Raw genomic sequence first — 23,819 nt, forward strand, 5'->3', positions numbered from 1 at the left:
TGTTTCAATGATCACAGGATCTTCTCCTTCCCAGAGGCTAGTGAAGATTAGAAAGGAAAAAAAAACACACTCGTGATGAAATGTTCTCTGAGCTCATGCTGTCCTCCCACACTGACAGAGCACAGACGAATGCGTGGAGGTAAATAATGTCAGAGTGCACGAAAGCACAAAATGACCGGGAGGAGAGGTGGCGGGCTGAAGAGAGTAAGTGGCGGGCTGAAGACAGGGCTGAAGCTCAAATGTGGCAGCAGCCTGATGAGAGGAGGCAGGATTCAATGCTGAGGCTGCTGGAGGATCAAACCAATATGCTCCAGTGTATGGTTGAGCTGCAGCAAAGGCAGCTGGAGCACAGACTGCCGCTAAAGCCCCTGTGTAACCAACCGCCCTCCTCCCCAAGTTCCATAGCCTCCTCACCCAGACGCCCAAGAACGCGATGGGGGGGCCTCTGGCGAACCAGCCACTCCACCACAGAGGATTGCCCAAAAAACAGAAGGCTGGCATTCAATAAATTTTAAAGTTGTAAACTTTTAAAGTGCTGTGTGGCATTTTCCTTCCCTCCTCCACCACCCCTCCTGGGCTACCTTGGTAGTCATCCGCCTATTTGTGTGATGAATGAATAAAGAATGCATGAATGTGAAGCAACAGTGACTTTATTGCCTCTGCAAGCGGTGATCGAAGGGAGGAGGGGAGGGTGGTTAGCTTACAGGGAAGTAGAGTGAACCAAGGGGCGGGGGGTTTCATCAAGGAGAAAGAAATAGAACTTTCACACGGTAGCCAGGCCAGTCATGAAACTGGTTTTCAAAGCTTCTCTGATGCGTACCGCACCCTCCTGTGCTCTTCTAACCGCCCTGGTGTCTGGCTGAGCGTAACCAGCAGCCAGGCGATTTGCCTCAACCTCCCACCCCACCATAAACGTCTCCCCCTTACTCTCACAGATATTGTGGAGCACACAGCAACCAGTAATAACAGTGGGAATATTGGTTTCGCTGAGGTCTAAGCGAGTCAGTAAACTGCGCCAGCGCGCCTTTAAACGTCCGAATGCACATTCTACCACCATTCTGCACTTGCTCAGCCTGTAGTTGAACAGCTCCTGACTACTGTCCAGGCTGCCTGTGTACGGCTTCATGAGCCATGGCAGTAAGGGGTAGGCTGGGTCCCCAAGGATAACTATAGGCATTTCAACATCCCCAACAGTTATTTTCTGGTCTGGGAATAAAGTCCCTTCCTGCAGCTTTTGAAACAGACCAGAGTTCCTGAAGATGCGAGCGTCATGTACCTTTCCCGGCCATCCCACGTTGATGTTGGTGAAACATCCCTTGTGATCCACCAGAGCTTGCAGCACTATTGAAAAGTACCCCTTGCGGTTTATGTACTCGCCGGCTTGGTGCTCCGGTGCCAAGATAGGGAATGGGTTCCATCTATGGCCCCACCACAGTTAGGGAATCCCATTGCAGCAAAGCCATCCACTATGACCTGCATATTTCCCAGGGTCACTACCCTTGATATCAGCAGATCTTTGATTGCGTGGGCTACTTGCATCACAGCAGCCCCCACAGTAGATTTGCCCACTCCAAATTGATTCTTGACTGACCGGTAGCTGTCTGGCATTGCAAGCTTCCACAGGGCTATCGCCACTCGCTTCTCAACTGTGAGGGCTGCTCTCATCTTGGTATTCATGCGCTTCAGGGCAGGGAAAAGCAAGTCACAAAGTTCCATGAAAGTGCCCTGACGCATGCGAAAGTTTCACAGCCACTGGGAATCGTCCCAGACCCGCAACACTATGCGGTTCCACCAGTCTGTGTTTGTTTCCCAAGCCCAGAATTGGCGTTCCACCGCATGAACCTGCCCCATTAGCACCATGATGCATGCATTGGTGGGGGGGGGGGGGCGGAAGCAAATGAGTACAAGACAAATCTGGTCTATTTCTTGTTTTAATCCACTCCATCTATCTTTTACATCTTTGGCTGGCAGCAGACGGTGCAGAAGGACTGCAAGCCATCCACATCTCATGGCTGCTCGGCAGAAGATAGTACAATAGGTCTGCTAGCCATCCTCATCTCTTGCCTGCCCGGCAGAAGATGGTACAATAGGACTGCTAGCAATCCATATCGCCTGCCTGCTCACCATAAGATGGTTCAATAGGACTGACTGCAGGACTAAAGAGAATGACCTGGTCAAGTCACTTCTAATGTAGTCCCTGCACGCATGTCTACACAGGTGCTCCTGGCCGATGTGGCCAGGAGCACCTCGGGCGTGACGATGACTGCTACCAGTCCTATTGTACCATCTGCTGCCAGAAGGCAATGGGTAGCTGCTGCTGTGTAGCAATGCAGTACCACGTCTGCCAGCACCCAGGAGACATATGGTGACGGTTACCTGAGCAGGCTCCATGCTTGCCGTGGTATGGCGTCTGCACAGGTAACTCAAGAAAAAAGGCGCAAAACAATTGTCTGCTGCTGCTTTCACGGAGGGAGGGAGGGAACAGGGGCCTGACGATATGTACCCAGAACCACCCGCAACAATGTTTTAGCCCCATCAGGCATTGGGATCTCAACCCAGAATTCCAATGGGCAGCGGAGACTGTGGGAACTGTGGATAGCTACCCACAATGCAACACTCCGGAAGTCGACGCTTGCCTCGGTACTGTGGAAGCGCTCCGCCGAGTTAATGCACTTAATGCACTTAGAGCATTTTCCGTGGGGACACACACACTCGAATATATAAAAACGATTTCTAAAAGAATGACTTCTATAAATTCGACCTAATTTCGTAGTGTAGACATACCCTAAGACTGGTCGGGGTGGCCGTTCAGTGCACTACCATGGTGTAGCAGCTAAGGGTAACTCCTAAGAACCTGGTGGACTCAAGACCAGCGACCTGGCTACACTGTTGCCCCAAACATCACTTGCCCCATCAAGAGAAAAAACTACCTGCTGCATGAGCACTGCACTACCTGCTGCATGAGCAATCATCTTAAATGGCCTATTCAGAGAGTCCAGAAGAATAAAAATGGACTTGCAATGGACATACCATCACCACAACGTGGGGCAAATGTTGTCTAGCCAAAGAATGCGAATGTAGCGTTGACAGGATGAATGAGTGACAGTCACAAAGAACTTTACCATTTTTTGAAGCCCTATGGACGTATAAGTGCTACCATAGGGAACAGCAATGTGGTAGCCAAAGTACGTGTCTGTACCAATAACAGGATGAATAAACTAAAAGCAATGTCAGTCACAATTAACTTTACCAGTTGCTGCAGCCAGATAGGCTTGTAAGCAGTAGTTGATGGGAAAACCAAGGAATACAGCCACATTACATAGTCAATCCCGGTTTTACAAAAGGCATTATTGGCAAAATTCCACATTCATGCCTGCTAGGCCATGAATTCTGTACCCTTATAGGAAGGCTTAATTGGATACAATGTATGAAACAGAGTGTTGAATTTACATAATTGTTTCATTTTTTTTCTCCTCCTTGGCATCCATCTTGGGTAGCTTGCGAGCGTGGGGAGGGGTGGGCGGGAATTCTATATGGGTGGCTGTAGTTAAACAGCTGCCACCCAGGATAAACAGTATTCTGTGGTGTTTAATTTTTTTTTACTCCTGGCATCCAATTTGGGTAGCTCATGGTGGGGCAGTGGCAGTTTGTAGGGAATATCCCATAGGGGAGTTGAAGTGTAGTACCCATCACCCAAGCTAAACACTTGTCCTCCTGGAATCTAGCATCCTCCTGCATGAAAAAAAATTACTTGTCATATCCCAAAATCCTGCCCTCATGTACCAAAGAAGAAGTACTTGGCAGTAATAATAGAAAATGTGATGATTGGTGCTTACCAGGCTGTAGATCGGGGCCCCAGTCCAGCTCCACACTCTGTCTCCCCAGGGTGGCCTACCCCAAACAGGACCTGAGGGGATCCGCCTGGACTGTCTGCTAACCGTCCTGCTGGGGGTCCTGACTGGGAGCACTAAGTTCTATGGGCAGCTCCTGTCACACCTGCCTCTCCTTCCTCCTGCCTCACGACAAGACACTCTGCAATCAGGAGGAAATCATGTCTGTGCTGTCAGCCAAGCACCATGCTGAGCTCCCCACAGCAGGGGCATGCGACCAGTCTGGCAGTTGGAGTACTTTTCCTTGCAGTACATGGACTTGAGGTGTTTAATCTGCTCCCAGCATGGCACTGCTGTCCGGTGGATGCCCTGCTCAACTAGCCTCTGAAATCTTTTCATTGAGATGAATATTACGCCAGCTCCTACTAAAGCCATGGCTCTGGATCACCAGGCAGCACCTGGTGTGGTTCTCCTGGCAGCTTGCAGCATGCTGGGATTCAGCCATTTTGAGATGGCCAGGCAGGCATCTGTGAGTTGTCAGCACAATCCTCCTGCACAAAAGAGGAGGGGGCAAAATGCTGTTCAAGGGAACATAAATAGTGGGTAACTTCTGGCTCATAGAGAACAAGTGGGAGGGAACTGAGGGGGCAGAAAGGCAGGAACATACAGACAGGGAATTGTGGGAGTGACAGTGGAGGACTATGTTGTCTCAAGGGTGGTTCACCTTGTAATTGGTACACCCGCATCACAAAGTGGGTGGGTACTTAGGTGGGTCAGATGGTGACACACTCTCTTACCCACACCCCCAAACGGGTATGTTTCCTCATATTCTACAGCCCCTAGCCTAGATGCATGTCTAAGGGCTTCCAGTGTGAATGCTAGGGGCAAAAACCCGTGGCTCAACACGCGTAAACCCAGAAGTGTAGACATCCCCGTGTTATTTTGAAGGCCAATTTTATCAGCAACAGCAGTATCTAAAACCTACAGTAAGTGCTGTCTTTCCATTACATGTGGTAAAACAGACATGACCTCATAGCTCACAAGTCACAATAAATGTGTTAGTTTCATCTTAGGCCTAAGTGGCTAGTTGGCCAAATCACAGACCTGAGCTGATTCACCATCTCTTTTTCAGTGAGACCTTGGGCTAAAATAGTAGCAATGTTGGAAGGTGGGTGCAGTTGGCAGGTGGATGAAGGAAGCTCACCCAGCATCTGCCTGCACTAAGTATATTTATAGCCAGTGTGACTAGTCCCTTAGAACATTACATAAAAATGTTTAAAACAAAAAAAAACCACCCCATTTTAATTAATAATAATAGGGTGTGAGCCTGGATACAGTTACTCATGCAATAGTCCTTATTCATGCAAACATTTCCCTTAAACTCAATTGGACTATATGAATAGGTGAAGACTATTCACATGAATAAAGGTTTGCAGGATTGGGCCTATACTCTCTGCAGAGCCCAGTATGCAGGGCCCTCCCACTCATTTTGTAACTCCTGGCGGGCATCCACACACACCGGCCCTCAGTCCTGAGCTGGAGTTCTGAAATGCAGCTTTTTGCCCCAAGTGTCCTATTTTAGTCAGACTTTGTGACTTTGGAATCTCTTATGGCAAAAGGTGTTTTTTTGGACTACACTCTTTAGCTGCTCACATTATGCATGCTGTTTTTACTTCTGTTTACAAGTGAACAGACAGATGTATCCTTTGATGTGGTGCATTAAATTTACATTTGATCTTAATGAGTACATATTGTATTGGGATAAATGAACCTGAATGCTTATTCCTATCAGTCTTTTTTAGTGGCTCAAAATAGCTTGTATATAATTTTGCCAGTAGATGGCACTAAGTGTACCACAGATTAAACAGTGTTTACTCCTTCCAGAGTGATTTTAACTGCACACGCACAACTTGTGCTTCTTGCCATATTGGCACAAGGACACTAGATGGAACTAGTTTCGTTTCTATATACATTAAGTAACAAGTCTCAGTATAACTACCATGGTGTGTGATTTTTTTTGTGATGTGTGCACCTGTCCGTTAGACACTAGACCAACCTTTCGAGTCTTCATTTATTCACTCTAATGTAAGGTTTCGCGTGCTGGTAATACATTTTAATGTTTTTAGAAGGTCTCTCTCTATAAGTCTATATTATATAACTAAACTATTGTTGTATGTAAAGTAAACAAGGTTTTAAAAATGTTTAAGAAGCTTCATTTGAAATTAAATTAAAATGCAGATCTTATCAATTTAGTGCAATGGTTCTTAACCCTGCGGGTGCGAGATGCCCTTTCTGGGGATGCGAGACATGCGAGATTTTCTTAGAAGGTAAATCATCGAAAACACAAATTAAGCACAGGCACATAAGTAACAACTACTTTGTTTCATCAAACCTATGTATTTATTAACATTATACATTTTTTAACGATTACTGTAATATACAAAGTTTTCAAGTTTTCAAGTTTTTAAGCTAATTGTAGTGTAATTTTTAATAAGGGCTGCAGAGTGCTGGGCCCAGGCCGGGAGCAGAGCCCTGGGCTGGCTGCCAGTACCCAAAGCTGGCAGGAGGGCTAAGCAGGGCTGGAGGCCCGGAACCCAGCTGGCAGGGGGCCGGGCGGCTGGAACCCCAGACCAGCAGCGAGATGAGCAGGGCTGACGGCTGGTATCCCAGGCTGGCAGCAGGCTGAGTGGAGCCGATGGTCAGGACCTCAACTGGAAGGGGCCGGCGGCTGGAACCCCAGACTGTCCGTGGGCTGAATTGGGTGGCGGACAGAACCCCAGACCATCAGCGGCTCACCCGCTGCCAGTCTGGGGTTCTGTCTGCCGGCTCCTGCCAGCTGGGATCCTGGCCACCAGCCCTGCTCAGCCTGCTGCCAGCCTGGGGTTCCATTCACTCAGGCCAGCAGTAGGCTGAGAGGGGCCAGCACCTGAGACACCGGCTGGCAAGGGTCCGGCAGCTGGAACTCCAGACTGTCAGCGGGCTGAGCGGGGCCGGTGGACGGAACCCCGGCTGGAAGCAGCGTGCCAATAAAAATCGGCACGGGTGCCGCAGGTTGCCGACCCCTGCACTAGACTGAGTCTACCACCTAACTTTGCATAGGCCACCCCAATGGTTCATATAGATTGTAACTTTCTTTCACAACTGACCTCAGCTTGATTTGACCTGTCAAACTATGTGAAAAGCTCCAATTCACAAATCTAGCCACTGATCCAATCCGCACATCTCCCAGTCTCCCACGGTGAATACTGAAAGATGTGGCAATGGTACAGACTTGGCCACACATCGGAGACTTGAATTTGTTTCCAACTTTCTCTATGCATGTAATGAATGGTGAGTTGGGGAAGTCTGATATATAATTAAAAATCATCAGGGTTGATTCAATTTCCCTGTTAGATAAGCTTTCTGTCCTTGGCAGCCCTGCTAGAGAGCTTTTTTTAGCAAGGCTTATGGCTGCTTGCAGCCTTCTGTCGTGTCTTAAGTACAAACATTGTAATGCATCCATGGACGCAAATGGCCATGTTTCCCAGCTAAACTTCTACACATGCAGCACCAGTGATCGCGATCCAAAACACGGACTTCTACTGCTTGAGCTACAGGAGTATCCCCACTATCTGTAGTACTGCTGGGACTTCAGGCCTTTGGGCAGCTACTCAAGGGGGAGGAAATATATGATCAGAGTGGATAATATATCCAGTAAGGACAGTGGGACAAATTCACACAAGCCACTGTATTATATAGTCTTCTCTCACCCTTGCCCTGTTAAACCAAGCTCATCCTTGAATGTCTGACGCCCAAAGGAGAATCAGATGCAACAGGTGTGTGCTAAGCAGCCACACATTTATAGGCAGCTGGTGCCTGAATGTTGGAGTCGATCTCCTGTGAGCCTCATACACTCCAGGACAACAGTACCTGAGTGGAGGGACTACAGTGTTCTGGTTTGCACTTATGAGCACCAATGCTGTATCCATGAACTGAATGGAATGTCAGACTGAGTCCCTCTTGTGGCTGGCCTATACAGATATAAAATCATATCTAACTAGGGGAGAGACATGGCTCAGGTGCTAGAGACCTGTGTTGTTGGAACAGCTGCTTCTGAGTTTTGTCCCCAGTGTTGCAAATTCATGGCCATGGCAGATTCATTACCGCATTCTTCATGTGATCATCACATATAAAGGAACAAAGACTACCCTGCTTTTATTTTACTCAAAGCCATAAACAATACCAGCCCTGCCACCACCAGCCCTGCCATTTATATGCAAAGTTCCTTCCCCGTTCTCCTTTGATTGTTTTGCAGAAGAAATAAATTTGAGAAAAAAAAAATTACAAATAGCAAATTAAAGTAACTTTACAATAGAAATAAAGAGCTTGTGATTAATTAAGCTGCAGGTGTCTCTAACAGCAAGCTTCATACTTACCTTTTTCTTTTAATCCCAGGAGCCGTTTCTGCAGCAGAAAGACAGGTCTAAACTACAGAGAGAAAGGGGCAAAGGCCAAGAGCCCTTAAGAGCACAGACAGGGACCAGAAATGAAGTCAAGCCACGGTACAGTGCAATCAGAGGGCTCCAGTCATAAAGTGACTTGGAATTTAGGTTTTACCTGGAGTATGTTAATGGAGACTGTAGAGGGGAGTATCCTGAGACCCTGGGAGTTACATCCCTTCAGCGGTTTGGGGAGGTTTTGTGCTGAACCCCGGAAGGATAAGGGCACACTGAGTACTTCGGGGATGGGCCATGTGTGTCTGGAAATGGGGAGAGGTCAAGAAAATCTGCTGGGAAAGTGCTCATCCCCTGGAGGAGAGCAGCAGGCATGCTCATCCCCGGCAGGAAGGACTAAGCACCTAGGGAGAGGGAGCACATTGAGACCCTGGGAGAAAATGCATGGAAGCTGTAGCATGGAGTGAGGATGTGGTCTTGCATTGCTCATTAGCACCTCCCTCTGGCCACTGCAGACATGAATGAGTGCCACAAGAGCAAAGCAACTGTAGACTATAAGCAGCTAATAAAGCTTTTCCACTTGACAAGTAATTGTAATTAGCTGATGTAAACATAGAAAACCCAGACCACACTGAAGAAGAGTAAAATGAGCATGCAGTAGTTTGGAGAATGGTCAAATTATTGCCTATCTGGAAATGTGTTTATCACATTAAGTAAATTACAGGCCCTGCGAGGCTCTACCTTTAACAACATGGGCTCTGTTTCTTTAAGGCTGGAAAATGCACGTGTTCCCAGAAGGGAAGACAGGCAGCCTTCTCTTTCTTCTTTACAGAAAGAGAAGGCAAAAGAAGCAAAGGTTTTGCAGAAGGAATGGCACAACCAAAAGACGGATTTACAAGCTCAGGTACAGTGACAAAACTCTTAGTGACATTACATGGTAAATGTGCTCCTTGGCTCATGAGACATCTGCAGCAGTGAATTTTGTCATGGTAGCCTTTAGGAAAAATCTGTTGCTAGTTATTTAGAAAATATAGCAATAAAAAAAAAAACGGGAATGAGCATACACTAAATGGCCCCATTGCCCCCAAAAGAGAAAGCTGTAATTCTAGTTACTCATACAGTAAATATTATTTCTTCTGTATTTATTTGTTATGGTGAGAGAGGGAAAGCACACAACATAAGTCTAGGATGTGATGCACGGAACTCCCATTACCGCTAATGGGAGTTTTGCACTAAATTCTTCATCTACCATTTTGTCATTGGACCCTTCAGTGTCACAAATCAAATGCCACTCAATTAACTGTGCTCTTGAACTTGCTCTTTGAACTGTGCCCTTCATTACTATGCAGTCTGGACAATGGGCTACCCACACGAGCAGGAGATGATTTGGGAAGATAAGAGATCAAAGCTCTGATGCTTTATTTATTTTTTTAGTAAATTACTTGATGCAGTCTAACCAGACAGTTGGTGGAAAAAGGATGGTAGTGTTTCATTATATTCTTTCTGGGAGGGTATTAGCATCCCTGCAAAGCCCTCAGACCTGCTCCACTTTCCACCAGTCTAACACCTCCATCCTCAAGGTGTTCTGTGGCATCCACCGTTCTTCAAGCTGGCCACGATTTTCAGTGCTAGATAGGCCCGTAGGGTCATCGTTGAGAGAAATAAGGGCTCTCTCCCACCAGGAAATGAATGTCCTGTTGTTTTCTTAGAGCATCACACGTTCATAAAATATAGTAAAACTGAACACACTTTCTTCAGATGAGTCTGTTTTGATGCTGCGAAGCAGCCGAGTGCAGTGGTTTGTACCGTACGTAGCACAGTGTGGTCCTGACTAGGGCTTGTAGGTGCTATAGTAATACAAATAATAATTGATGAGGCTAACAGCTAACCACAGCCTAGTAATTGTACCATTGTTGAAGGTTGCTCAGCTGAAGCAAACATTAGACCAACAAGCAAATAACTTCAAAGAATCTCTGAAGGAGCAGACGCTACAGTTCAGCAAAGAGAGGGAGAAGCTTTTGCAGGATCTTCAAGACACCATTCAACAAAGCCAGAATGTTAAAGCACAGTTGGAGGCATCACATGAGAGAGCTCTACAAATACTAGAGAAAAGCAAAAATCAGGAACTCAAGGTAGTTTTGTACTGACATTGGTGCTGTTTATTTTTATTTGCTTACTTGGGTCAGACTTAAATCATTTTAGGGTAACTATAAGCTGAGAGATGATTCTCTAAATTTAGGTATTTCCAGTTATCCTAAAGATAGGTCAATATTATTTCAAATAACAGGCTACCCTGCTGTTCTGATTGCTCATGGCTCTGCTGTTATGCTTTATTTCTTTATGTCAGTGCTTGAATATAGATCACACTGTGCATATGTTTTTATAGGAATTATCTGAGCCTGGCCTCAAAATAAGAGGAAATTCCTAAGAAATATATATTTTAAGCATATTGTTAATAGGACTCTGACTTTCTCAGGTTCATACATAATTCATTTCATTTCTCAGGTTCATTCATTTCTACATAGAATACTTATTTACAATATAATAAACTGATTATTATAATAATGTGTACAGATTAAAGAAAGTGTAAAAAAATCAATTATACAAGTGTAAAAACCACTGCTTTTAAATGCTTATGTAGATTTACCTCATTGACAAAATAATAATCAAAGTTCATACTGTGTATTGTCCTAAAGGGAGGTTTCCATTCAAGAAAAAGGTAAATTTTAAAATATCCATGTGATTGTGACATTGACTTCATATCCAGATTGCACACCTGCTGTAAATTACCTTTTCTAGCTATAGAGTAAAACAAACACTTTGGGAATGGAGGTTGTTTGTAACTCTGAAATGTTCATAACTCTGAACAAAATGTTATGGTAGTTCTTTCAAAAGTTTACAGCTGAACATGAGCTTAATACAGCTTTGAAACTCACTATGTTGAAGAAAAATGCTGCTTTTAACCATCTGAATTTAAATGAAACAAGCACAGAAAGTTTCCTAATTTTGTCAAATCTTTTTTTTAAACTTTCCCTTTATATTTTTAGTAGTTTATGTTTAACACAGTACTGTATTTATTTGCTTTTTATTTTTGTTTGTTTGTTTCTGCTTCTGCCTAATTGCATTTTTCCAGTTCTAAATGAGGTGTGTGGTTGACCAGTCAGTTCCTAACTCTGGTGTTTGTAACTCTGAGGTTCTACTATACATGGTATAACCATCCCAGGAGGAATTTAACTTAGACCATTTGTTTACAAATTCTGCCTTGGACACTTGGAAAACCACAATGAAGTCAGATCTAATTTAGGGGAGCATTTGGCCCTCAGAATGTCCCAATCACATAGTGCCATATCCTGCAGGCTAGACTCAGTCAAAATTTCACTGACAAGGGCAGATTTTTTTGGACCAAGTAGGACCGCAGGTTTTGGCCAATATATACTAATAACCAATAATGCTGAGGCCTTACTGGAAGCTGAAGAAAAATTACCTTTCTAATGACTAATAGTACAATCTTCAACATTTGTGTTTCACAGTTGATACAAACATTGAAAACCTCTCAAATTCTACTATAAGAAGTCTGGAAAACTTCTTCTGTTCCTTTGTTGCTTGGTTTTATTTTGTCTTGAGTCTTCTGCTAATCTTGTATTGATGAAATAGCAACATTTGGTGATGCTGCAAATTAAATATGCTGTGTGTATGAAGGGTCTGATTCACCCTTGCATTAAACCTGTAGTAGCAAAGGAGTGAATTAGGCCCTACATATATTTATCTTACTTGCAGGAGGCAGAAGAACATTTGAAGAAAAAATATGATGACAGCATCAAAATCCAACATCACTCTCACAGATTGGAAGTACAGGCTTTGGAAGAGAAGGCAAAGAAAGAATTACACGGTGAACTTGAACAGAAACAAAAACAACAAGCTGCATGGATAGGTATAACAAGCCACATGTCACACACAGCTTCCTACTTTATTATGATTTGAGAAATGCTCTGGTCATTCCATGGATCCCATGCCCTACAAACCCAGCTCTGTCAGTTCCTGCTGTATTTCCCAAAGTTTTAGCCATACATGCTTATTGTTAACTTAGCTCCTAGTTGTCAGTGGCCTGTTTAAAAAAGCTGCCTTTGCAGACACAGTAAATCAGTACGTGATAGCTGGAAATTTGTGGGATTTCCTTTGTTTCTTTTACATCAGGATTGATCAGCTGTGGGCCAAGTGTGTCCCACTGAGTTCTGTGATGCTGCCAACGGCAGCCTTCATCTTACTACTGTGATCCGCAAAGATCTCAGCCGAACATGCTCAGGTCTAGATGCAGCACTGCTTGCTGTGACCTGTGGTCTCTTTGCACAACACCTTAAAGCTAAAAGGCTTCAATTTGCTCCACTTTCTGCAAATTAGGCACATCCCCCAGGTTCATGGCAAATTGCCAGCATAGCCCTTGCTTAAATAAAGTCATCAGTCTTGATTGTTTCTAGCCAGTGTGATTTACCTGGTACTGGGTCATAAGTGGGGGTTTTTTACACCTGGCTCAAAAGTGGGGAAAAAGTGAGGCTGAATGATGCAAATGTTATCATTTTTACTTTTAAAAAAGCAATACTCGTGGGGTGCACACTATTTTAATTACAATTAAGTTGTTTGTCATGTGAAATCATAAGAAAAATCAATATATTTTATTGTATAATAAAATGGTTTAGACCCACTTAACTATACCTAACTAGTAGCCTAATGCCATTAAAAAATGGACACTCCACTACATTGGACATACGGGTGGAAATTCATCCTTGTGCCAAGTGCTACTGCAGGCCTGCACATCTCTAAGTCCCTATAGGTGGGACAAAGTGGTGCAGAGGTCTTCTGCTGGCCCTCTGTAAAGTGGTGAATCTCACCCAGAGGTGAAAGGAGAGTAGCAGAAAAAGTCAAGCCTGTAGAGTACTCACATGCTAGGAGTTAAGCACCGGCTTTGTTGAACAAGGGCCAAAAAGAGGAACCAAGCCCATGTGAAGTTAAAAAATACTTATTCATTTGCAGAAATATGAAAAAATGTGATGTCAGAAAATCAGCTGTTCACTGATGTTGGTAGCTGGCTGTTCAGAAAAGAGAAGCTGGGAAGTCAGAAGTGTGTGTAAGGACCTTATGTGAGACTCTAATTTAGTCACTAAGGAGGTGTTAAATTCAAAGGAAAAGGATTCATCTTTACCATTCCCTAGGAAGCGATCCAGACTATTCAAGCTCACTATTAAAGGGGCTTTCTTGCTGAAAAAAAGAATAATATGAATATTCTTAAAGATATCATCCCCTGCAACCACAGCTGGAAAAATAAGGTCAAATGTAAGTTTAAGCTTTAGGCAATTTGAGGTTAAAAGATTAATATTTCATTTACTTTCCAGGTTATACTGCCAGGGTACCCTAAAAACTGATCATGAAACTAATATATTCTGTATAAACACCTCTCATATTTTAGAGAACTGTTCAATGATTTACATGCTGGTTGACTTTGTTTTAGAGTAATGTACGCAGAAATCTCTCTTAATGTACCTTTCCAATATAAAGAAAAACAAAGAATAGGCAAAATTCTACCCACTGATGCAACACCATTGATTTTTAAGGATGTTGAGTGATTTGAGTTGGCTGTGGTGCAGGCCAGAATTTCTGTAGTGCTCAGCGATATAGCATGTCCCCTCCTGCTCTGATCAGCTCCCCTCCCTCCCCCCAACCTGGTCCCAGTATGCCTCCTATGCCAGGGACTATGGTTGGTATAGAGCCATTTACATCAGCCCTATACTGCTCCTACTACATGTGCGACTCCTTTACAATCCTCTATGCACCACCAGTATTACATAAAAGAGGACCGGAGAGGTGCATTCATAGATTTAAAGGCCAGAAGAGACCACCGTGATCATCAGTCTGACCTGCTGCATAACATAGGTTATAGAACGTCACCTACTGATTCTGGCATTAAGGTCTTGTTGTGGAAGCACAATAACCTGTGGTTATTATTTAACAGATGATTTATGCCATCAGGCCCAACAGGCTCCTCTTGTACAGAGCATGTGGGGTAACTTCCTGCTCTTTCCAATCTTATTCAGTGGATGGAATGGTGGCACAATTGCGTGTCAAGGCAAAACTTAATGCTTTAACTTCTTCTACTGCAAAAGTAGATGTGCCCTATGTCTGGCCTCTTACCTCCTTCACTCCTTGATAAGTCTTTTGTTATTGTTGCTAGAAACTCTGAGGATGGAGCTGTCGGAGCAATACGCATCCTGCACCGGTCACAAAAAACAAATGGAAGAACTCCAGACGGAGCTGAAGAATGTGAGAGCACTGAAGAACCAACAGGCAAGCTTCCAATTTTTACTTCATTGACATACAGTGTTACTGATCAGATAGTGAAAACTCTGTTTTAGGTTTTTAAATGACACTATTCCTGTTTAGAAACAGACAGGGTTGCCTTCCTTTGAGTCACAGTCAAAAGGCATTAGCACTGTTTATCAACAGTTTGGTGGGCAGATTTGTATTTCATGCAGCATTTTGACAATGTGATCTACAACAGAAATAAACATTCAACCAAATGATCACTAATTTCAACATTGATTGTGTATGTCGGTGGCAGTGGGGATCTTACTGCACTCACATTTGATATTGTAAATCCACAAGCCCTTATCAGGGATTAATTGAATACCAACACTACCAGTCCATGAAAAGTGCAGCATTTGGACTAGGAGTCTGTGTAGCTTTCTTCTCATATTCAATGGGAAACTTATAAACTGAGTCTGTCCCCATTCCAGTGTTTGGTATTGTTCAGCGTTTCATGTGTTTAAAAGTACTTGCTCCTTGTTCTCCCTTATATACAATGTGCCCCAAATTTTCAAACATTTTGTGCCTAACAATAGGTACCTAAAATAAGTGGCCTGATTTCTAGAGGTGCAGCGCATGCAAGAGTACCACTGATTTTAATGACTTGCAGGTGCTCAGCACCTCTAAAATTTAGGACAGTTACTGATGTTTATTGTTAGGTGTCTAACTACAGATTTAGGAACATAACTTTAAGCATCTAGGTTTGAAAACTTTGACTTGTGTGTGCATGTGTGAGAGTTTAGTGGGGGATGTGTGTGTCTGTACTACATAAGATGAATACATATATATTTTAGTACCCAATCCCTTGATTATATTATAGCCAGTTAATTTCTCATTATATTCAGTTACTTTATAGACTCATTCATGTCATGCAGCTTCCTGGCACCTTTAAAAAGATCCTGACCACAGAAGTTTGTTCATTGAAAGTATTCCTAAAATCTGTTTGAATATTTTCTGTTGTTTTGACTCATATCCTTAAACTTTTATTGATGATGGTGGTGTTGGTGGTGGTGTTTTATTTCTGGCAGTTTGCTAGGAATAGAGAAAACAGTCCTGAATGACCGGATTTGAAAGTGACATGATAACATCTGAACTATATAAACCATGCTGTACATCATAAACTTTGTGTTTCACTTGTTTTATTCAAGTAATAAAATTGTAATTATTATTACAACTGAATCTCTCAATCATGATCACCAATTGCAATCCTGTGAGAAATTTAACCAGCAGATAAAAATAGCTAATTCTGGCCTTTTTCTTAGGAAGGACGTAACCAAAACCAGATTAAATTTCTAAATGAGGAACTGGAGAAACGTCAGAATGAGATTGCTGGGCTCAAGAAAGAGAATTCGCTTCTAAAGGACACAATGGAGCTGCTCAGTCCAGAGATGGACTTACAGAAGCAAGAGTCTACACAGCTTTGGGACAAGGAGAAGAAACACAGGTCTGCCTTATATTACTGCCCTTCACAGCTTCCTCATACAGGGTCAGCATATTGCTAACATCAGTATTCTTCCAAATGCTGTGAGAGATCTGAATTTATCCTTCCTAAAGAGAATTATATTTTAGGCTTGGAGCTTTTCAAAAGTGGTCTTCACTTTTTGCAGTTCCTAACGGTGCAGCCAGCATTCCCCTTCCCTGCTGCATTGAAAATATTGATGTTTACTGCTTCATCCATCTAAATACATGACACAGAAATGTGTTCTTTGTAGCCACCAGGGAACGCTACTTACTTTCATATTATAATGAAGGGAACTAAAGATTGACCAGTCCAAAACTTCCCCCATGCCCTACACACTAAATTCGTTGTAAATGTCTGACTGAGAACTAGTCACAGCCTTCCAAAATAAGGGCTTCCCACAGGGTTAAAAAAAAATCTCTGCTCCTCAGCTAGTAACCAGCCAAGTGTTAAGACATCCCAGGGACCGTTTTTGAATGATACTTGAAGTGATCCCTGCATATATGGGGCTCAGTTATGGCTGAGAGATCCATGACTGCACTGGGGAGGGGAAGTGGCAGTAGCTATTGGCATTGTGCCTGTAGAGGCCAGGAGCAAACAATTTGCCTCCTGGGCAGAGGGAGGAGCACACTCACTAGTGAAGATGGCAACACTGCATGACTGGAAAAGGTGTAGTGTGTATTCCCTAATCATAGCCATAAGGCAGTGTGCAGGGGCAATAGGGCACAGGATCATGGCCCGGAGATGTCCCACTGGGGCACTGGATACTGCTGCAGTGCTTGCAGCCTCACCCCCTTTGCATGCAAGGGGTGTAGGCTATCTCCTGCTCTAGAGCATAAGGGCTTCTCTGTGTTAGTGCAGCGATCATTTGGCTCGTAGTTTGTAAAGTGTTTTGAATGCTTTGGGATCTTTGGAGGAAGGGAACTCCCTGAGCATCACTAGTGTTGTATTGAAAATGAGGAGAGATTGAGGGATCTAGAGTCACATTTTCAAAAAGCTTTTCCACTGGTATAGAATGCTTGTCCATAATTACTCAATTTGTACGACACATGGACGCCAGCCACCGGACAGGCCCTTTACAAATCTGGCTAGGACAATCTAGAAAGAGAACTCAGGGAACATATTGAGAAACTCATTACCTTCAGGAGTGCCTGAGTAACTCTGTTGGCCTTTGTCAGTCAGTAACTAATTAATGAATGGGAATGAATCCTCTTCTTGCATCATTTTGGAAGTTACTTGAAGGTGACTTTAAACTAAGTCAAGTATTAAAAAGAACTGGAGACTTTGCAACAAGATCAACAGAAAGAAATGCAAACCACAGTGTCTAATTTCAACAGCGCTTCCATTTACTTTGGAGGTATTTAGAACCTGTGCTCATGAAGGAAATAATTATTCACAATCTGATAAGATGATAGGGAAAAGGAACAATGACCTGAGGCTAAAAAAGGAGAAATGCAGGATAGACACTAGGGGAAAAGTTTGAGGTGTAAACATTCTCAACAGTGAGAGCACCTGGGTATTAGGATAAGGGAAGTAGATCAAATTACCTCATTACAGTAGCAGAATGCAAGGAGTAAGAGTGGATGGCCCAAATTGTCATTGCTGGTCATAATACCAGTTATTTAATTTCAACCCCTTGCTAACTCATAGAATGGAGCGGACAAGCAATTGGTAGCATGGCATGAGGTGCAATGCATGTGCCAGCCATTACAGGTACCCTGGATTTTCTTTTTGCAGATCACACATTGGAGGAGCTGGGATCTGAAGCCCTGTTTGGGAAGGACAGTAATAGTATTTTAAAATTTAAGGTGCCATATGTGCATGTAAATTTGATACTGTTCCTTTCAGGGCACTGACTCTCCCTTCTTTTTTTCTGCAAGTTGTTTTTCAGTTGGAAGGTCCGACTGATGACTATTGTAGCCTGCAGTCATGTCTCACATAAGTTGGGGGTGGAAGCACAGAACAGGCTCACCACAAAGAGGAGCGAGATTTGTATACACCAGCTTATTATAACTGCTGTTATTGAGAGTTTTAATTGCTAAGCAGCAGAGCAAATTCTACATATGTTATGTTAAGGTGTCATGTGCCACACTTGTAAAAAATGGCCTGATTTTTTTAGCTCACAGTTGTCACCAAGTGAGGTGCTGTGTGTGAGAGGGTCAGATAAACATGTGAAAGTCTGGCGTGCTCAATGGGATCATTTACATCGTTAGTGACATTTATAGTATTAGTCCCATAATCTTTATTTCAAACCAAGTGTAAAGTATTTCTCATGCGGTACCATGGTCAAATTAAATGAAGTATCAAAGAGCTTCAGCTTAAATTCCCAGATCCCTCAAACAACTAAACATAAATATTGTTAACAGGGAATTCACATAATATATTATGTCACTTTCAACCTCAAGATTGACTGTTGTCCTTGGTGTTCTTCTGGTGCTTCAAGCCAATTACAGCCAGAATGCCAAAAGCATCATGTGGGCCAGGACCCCCTTTGAACACAAATGCAACTTGGCTGAGGCTCAGACCCTGTAGCCCAAAGGATCGTTTGCCTCTTCTCAGAGCAGCTGGCCATCCCCATTCTCTGGAGAGTAATGCAGTGGGGTCCAGCTTTAAATTCCAGAGGAAACTCCTGTAGTCTTATCTATAGTTTTGGGTTCCTTTAACTAATTACCCAACCCAAGGAGAGGGTTTACACCTACTTTAATCTGTGAGAGTTCAGCCCCAAGATCGACTACAGAGAGAGGTTTTCAGTAGAAGGGGGACCCCATGGTGCACCACAGAGACGATACAGTGCTTTTTCTGTAATAACTGGTTGGTTAATAAAAGTAAACAGCAACACACAACCTGCAATCTGGTAAAGGAGAGAGAGGCCATACAGAACACATAGTATTTGCATTACCCACACCATGCCTTGCGAAAAACAAGAAGTGTTAGTCATCATCCTCACCACCAGTGTTTGTGAATCTGGTGTCTCCCCCAAGGCAGGCCAGGATACAACTTTTATAAAGTGTTACGCTGAGGCCCAATGGGGTTCACACATTTATGAAGGTTTCACCCCCTTTTCCTTATTTGAACTTCCATACTCCATGACTTTTGGGGTGCCCTATTTTTCATAGACTAATTCATTAGTTCCCTTTATACTCGTACATACTTAACATTTATGTCACCTTATCACCATAGTAACAGGCAATTACCTTAAGGAAGTCTTTTAACATTTCATCCCAGCTGCCAACAATCATCTTGCGATGTCTTCTGATCTGTTATTATCCAAACTCAGCAGTTATTTTCAAAACATCAGCCTATTTCACACAAACACAAGCTCAGCAAGTTGATTTTTATCTTATTTAGCTATATTATAAAGATAATTTAGCATAAATTATCCTAAGGCCTAATTTGGCTAAGCTTAATATCTTACAAGCATGATGCCTGTAGGCCTTGAGTTATAACATTAATTCATATATTTCACCTCGATAGCCTAAATATTTCTGATATCTTTTATCCTTTGCTGAACTTCACAGGAGCCCCATCAATGGGTGCTGCGCATAACCCTCCCCCCCCCCCCAGCCTAAAAAAATCAGAGCTCTTAATAGTCTTTACCCATCAGTAACTAAATAATGAATGTTAAAACACTTGAGACTTACATAATTTTTAACATCATTTTGACAGGCTACTGGAAGAAGACCTCAAGGTCAAGCACCAGAAAGAACTGGACATCTTGAAACAAGAGCATCGTAAGGAAATCCAGAACATGATAGCTGATTTCAGTAGTGCTCAGGCCCATCTCCAAGCAAAGATTGTCTCCCTAGAAACTGAGTAAGTGATTTCAATAAGACACAGCTGCAGTAAGGATGTTTCACTATATCAGTGATAAGAATTAATTATTGTTAATTATTATTTTCATTACATATGGGTGGAATATTTTAAGTGTTGGAATAATAGTGTATTGTATAACTATTTCCCAGGCACTCAAACAAGGGACAAATATACTCTAATGAAGCATAGATATGCCTGACTGTGCAAATCTATACAAACATAATATCAGTACCAGTAAAATACACCATGCACTATTGCACTTATGCACGTCATCAGTCTTACTAACTTTAAAATAATTTACATCATGATCCCATAGGCCCTGATCCTGCAAACACTTACACACATGCTTAACTTAACTTCAAGGGAACTACATACATGAGTAAAGTTAAGCATGTGTGTAAGTGTTTTAGGATAGGGACCAAAGTGGGAATGACAGAGGATAAACCATGTAGTTGCTGAAGCAGCATGTTCTAGGTTAGATTCAGGGGACTAGGAGTCAGGAGTCCTGGTTTCTATTCCTGGCTCTGGGTCAAAGTGCTCACACTCTGTGCCTCAGTTTTCCCATTTCACAAATATGGGAAATATCCCTTGGTAAAGTGCTTTGAGATCTTTAGAGGAAGGTGCTCTGTAACTGCAAAGTGGTTATTAGATTATTATTAATTATTATTATTATCAATTTCGATTTTTTAATGTTAAAAAGGCCTATCTGAAACAACAGACATCCTGACATCAGTTAAAAAAACAAAAATAACTATTACTTAAACCCACAACAGCCAATGAAACTCAATCCCCCCAAAAATTCCCACCCGCAGACACAAACTGACTCCATCACACCGCTCCCTCTGCGAAAGCCTGAATAAAGCGAAGAACCTTTCACCATGCCCTGAAGGTCAGCAGCTCTGGGCTGTTTCAGACAATGCAAAGAATTGGTTCCAAAGCTGAGCATCCCTCACGAAGAACCCTCTGCTCCCAGCCCCCTCCTTTTTAAATCAAGTGGCTGCACCAATCACAGCTGTGGTAGCATGGCAGGGATGCCCAGAGGATTCAGGGGGCCTGGGGTCTTCGGCGGCGGGGGTTCTTCCACTCCGGGTCTTCGGGGCACTTCACAGAAGACATGGAGCGGAAGTACCCCCGCCGCCGAATTGCCGCTGAAGACCCAGAGTGGAAGAAGCGGTGGTGGGTCTTCAGCAGTGGGTCCTTCACTCCGGGGGTGTTCGGCAGCACTGAAGGACCCGCTGCCAAAGTGCTGCCGAAAACTCTCGTGGGGGCCTCTACAGGGCCTGGGGCAAATTGCCCCACTTGCCTACCCCCGGGCAGCCCTGTAGCATGGCAGTGGGAGAGGGGCAGTCCAAGCCATTGATTGTGTTTTATCTGAGTGCTGAGGAGGCTGGAGGCTTCCTTTCTCTTGACAATTTCCAGCTAAAACAAAAGAATAAATAAAATATATTCTCTGTAGTGCATTGCTCACCATCACCACTGAATCATTTAAAAATTTAGCTTATGTGAATTGAGGCCCAAATCCTGCCTGGGGAGTGGCTAGCACAGATCCCTGTTCGTTCCTGTGCAGAGTCCTACCGACAACATAAGCTGGATACACCTAGTGTACAGGGTTGACTTCAGCTGAACTTTGCCCAGGAGTGGAGGGGGGCACATTTGTATTTAATGTGTGCTTTCTTCACCACATTCCTCTTTTTTAAAATATACAGTTTTGTCAGGGGAGCCCTGAATATTTTCCTGGATTTCAGGGATGGGGTTTATGATGGGTCAAAGAGGTCTAAACTCTTAGGCCTTGAATGAAGTTGTTTCCTGATCTGGATGAAAGTGTTTGCATTTTTTATTTGACACAGACTTAAAGAATTAGAAGAGAAACCAAGAAAGCGAGAGTCCAGGCCAGAAGATATGCACCTTATAGGCTGCTTGCAAAATAAATTAAGTGAGAGAGAAGAAATTATCAAACAACTGACGGTAAGCATTCCTTGGTGGACATATACTGTATAATGTGTGTGCTGTCACTGAAGTCAATGGCAAAACTTCCATTGACTGCTATGGTACAGGATCAAGTTCTTAATTTATCCAACTGGTATAGCAGCAGAGTATTAATGATAAACCTAGGATGCCAGGCCCATACACTATTCTAAGTACACTCCTGCCCCTTTCCATAGCAGCTTTTCAGCGGAATGAGGCCCCTTACTTGACTCAACAAGACTGAGACATTCATTAGAAGTGACATGAGATGGGAAAACATTCCATTTCCTAAATGTAAACCCCCATGCTGTTAACAAGAGATAGTGAATCTGCTTAAAAGTATTGCAAAAAACCTTTCAGTCTTTTAATAGGGTCTTTTCAGTTGCCAAAGCCCAGTGCTTAGGTCCAGCTCATAATTAACAATTTCAGATTATACTGAAAGGCTCCATCTGCTAGTCATTTCACACAACTCATCAAGTTCTTGCTCTCTTACTGCTCTGGGCCATTCTGAACATTGTGTGCTTACAGACCAAGGACACACATGGTTTTATTTCCCTTCAGGAGGGAAGAAAATTTCAGCATTTGCTTTTACCCAGCACTGAATCTCATCCAAATAGATCCTTTTCTTTCAACACTAATCCTGGATGCTTAACTCCTTCCATGAAGGTAAGACAAACAGTTCAAGTACAATAGCAAATCATGTTGTGTTGTTAGTATTTGAGTACTTACAGGTGCTCAGATTCCCTGGGGAGCAACGTACAATAAGTAGATGGATAGAGATTAATTTTTATTCTTCAGCTAGTTCATTCCTAATATTTCAGCCACTATACTGCTGCTTTTCAGTAGAAGTATAATATGCCATAATGTGAGCTAACCTAGAACCAGGTGATGAAGATAATGTGTGTATTCATGCAGATGTGAGACAGTCTGCTTAGAGATAAGAGCCTGATCTTGTGCTGGGATAAGGGCTATTTCTTGCATATCCCTAAGAACTGGCCACTCTACCTCACTTACAGTGAACAAGTAGGTTAGCCACTGAATCGATGGCTACACCACCTGTGCAGAATCTGCTCTCCTCTGCTCAACCTTAACCAACGCTTCCCTATAGTACCCTGCCATGCAGGGGAAGGGGGCATGTTGGTGGAGGAGAAAGGGAGGCCCAGTGGCTAAGGACACTAACTCAACATGTTATTCAATCCAAAGGGTCTGTATGGCAGCTACTGTAGCTCTCGAGTAGGAGTGACCACACATGTGCAGCACTATAGCCAATAGTGAAGGGTTGCTACCAGTGGCTGTAGTGAAAAGAAGTGTATGTCAATGTCAAGTAGTGAATGTACTTCTTGTCAAAGCCACTTAGAACCCCTCCCCCCCAAACTAGTGTCAACAGATCTGGGGATCTGTGTGAAGCTAGCAGGGTTATGGCACTCCAGCAATTTTAAAATCAAGTCACCCAACTGCTTGGGGTGGACACCATTGACCCATGGGCCCCTGCAGCGTGTTCTAACTGAGCCTACAGGAAAGGTTTTAATTGAAACGTTATAGCCAGAAATTTCAAAAGTAGCTATTAGTTTTGGGAGCATCCATTTTTGGGTGCCCAATATGAGACACCCAGATTACCTGCAACAATAACTGAAATCCATGGAATTGGCCCAGGGATGAATTTGGCCTATACTGTTTTGAAATGAGCATATGTAGTGTTTATAGTACCATCCGTGTGTAAGAATGTGTGCATAATATACATTTCTGTTCCCACAATAAAAGCAGAAGAAACTGAACGAGGTGCCAAGCCGTGTTGTCAGTGTTCCGAATTTAGCCTCCTACGCAAAGAACTTTTTGAGCTGTGACTTGAGATCAAAGAGAAATTCCCCTCCAATAACTAAATCGACAAGCTTAGACCAGAGTGCTGGCTGCATCAGGGCCAGCTATCCATCAGGACAGTCGTCAGACAGTAACCAGGCCTCAAGG

The 23,819-nt window shown here is 43.3% G+C and overlaps 1 protein-coding gene across 6 annotated transcripts in view; it reads left to right on the forward strand.

Moving 5' to 3' along the window:
• FAM184B (family with sequence similarity 184 member B) overlaps positions 1 to 23,819 on the forward strand; it is a 98,072-nt gene that overhangs the window by 71,540 nt on the left and 2,713 nt on the right. For 5 of the 6 annotated variants that reach the window (XM_075128017.1, XM_048848768.2, XM_075128018.1 and 2 more), the window contains 10 exons: positions 8,265 to 8,371; positions 9,035 to 9,167; positions 10,183 to 10,395; positions 12,041 to 12,194; positions 14,487 to 14,599; positions 15,880 to 16,061; positions 19,743 to 19,889; positions 21,737 to 21,854; positions 22,416 to 22,520; positions 23,616 to 23,818. In XM_075128017.1, coding sequence (XP_074984118.1) covers positions 8,265 to 8,371; positions 9,035 to 9,167; positions 10,183 to 10,395; positions 12,041 to 12,194; positions 14,487 to 14,599; positions 15,880 to 16,061; positions 19,743 to 19,889; positions 21,737 to 21,854; positions 22,416 to 22,520; positions 23,616 to 23,818 — 1,475 coding nt within the window. The remainder of the gene's footprint in view (positions 1 to 8,264; positions 8,372 to 9,034; positions 9,168 to 10,182; positions 10,396 to 12,040; positions 12,195 to 14,486; positions 14,600 to 15,879; positions 16,062 to 19,742; positions 19,890 to 21,736; positions 21,855 to 22,415; positions 22,521 to 23,615; position 23,819) is intronic. The other variant, XM_048848767.2, reaches the window with a different exon arrangement.

This window comes from Caretta caretta, chromosome 4 (assembly GCF_965140235.1).
Source record: "Caretta caretta isolate rCarCar2 chromosome 4, rCarCar1.hap1, whole genome shotgun sequence".
Taxonomy (NCBI): domain Eukaryota; kingdom Metazoa; phylum Chordata; order Testudines; family Cheloniidae; genus Caretta; species Caretta caretta.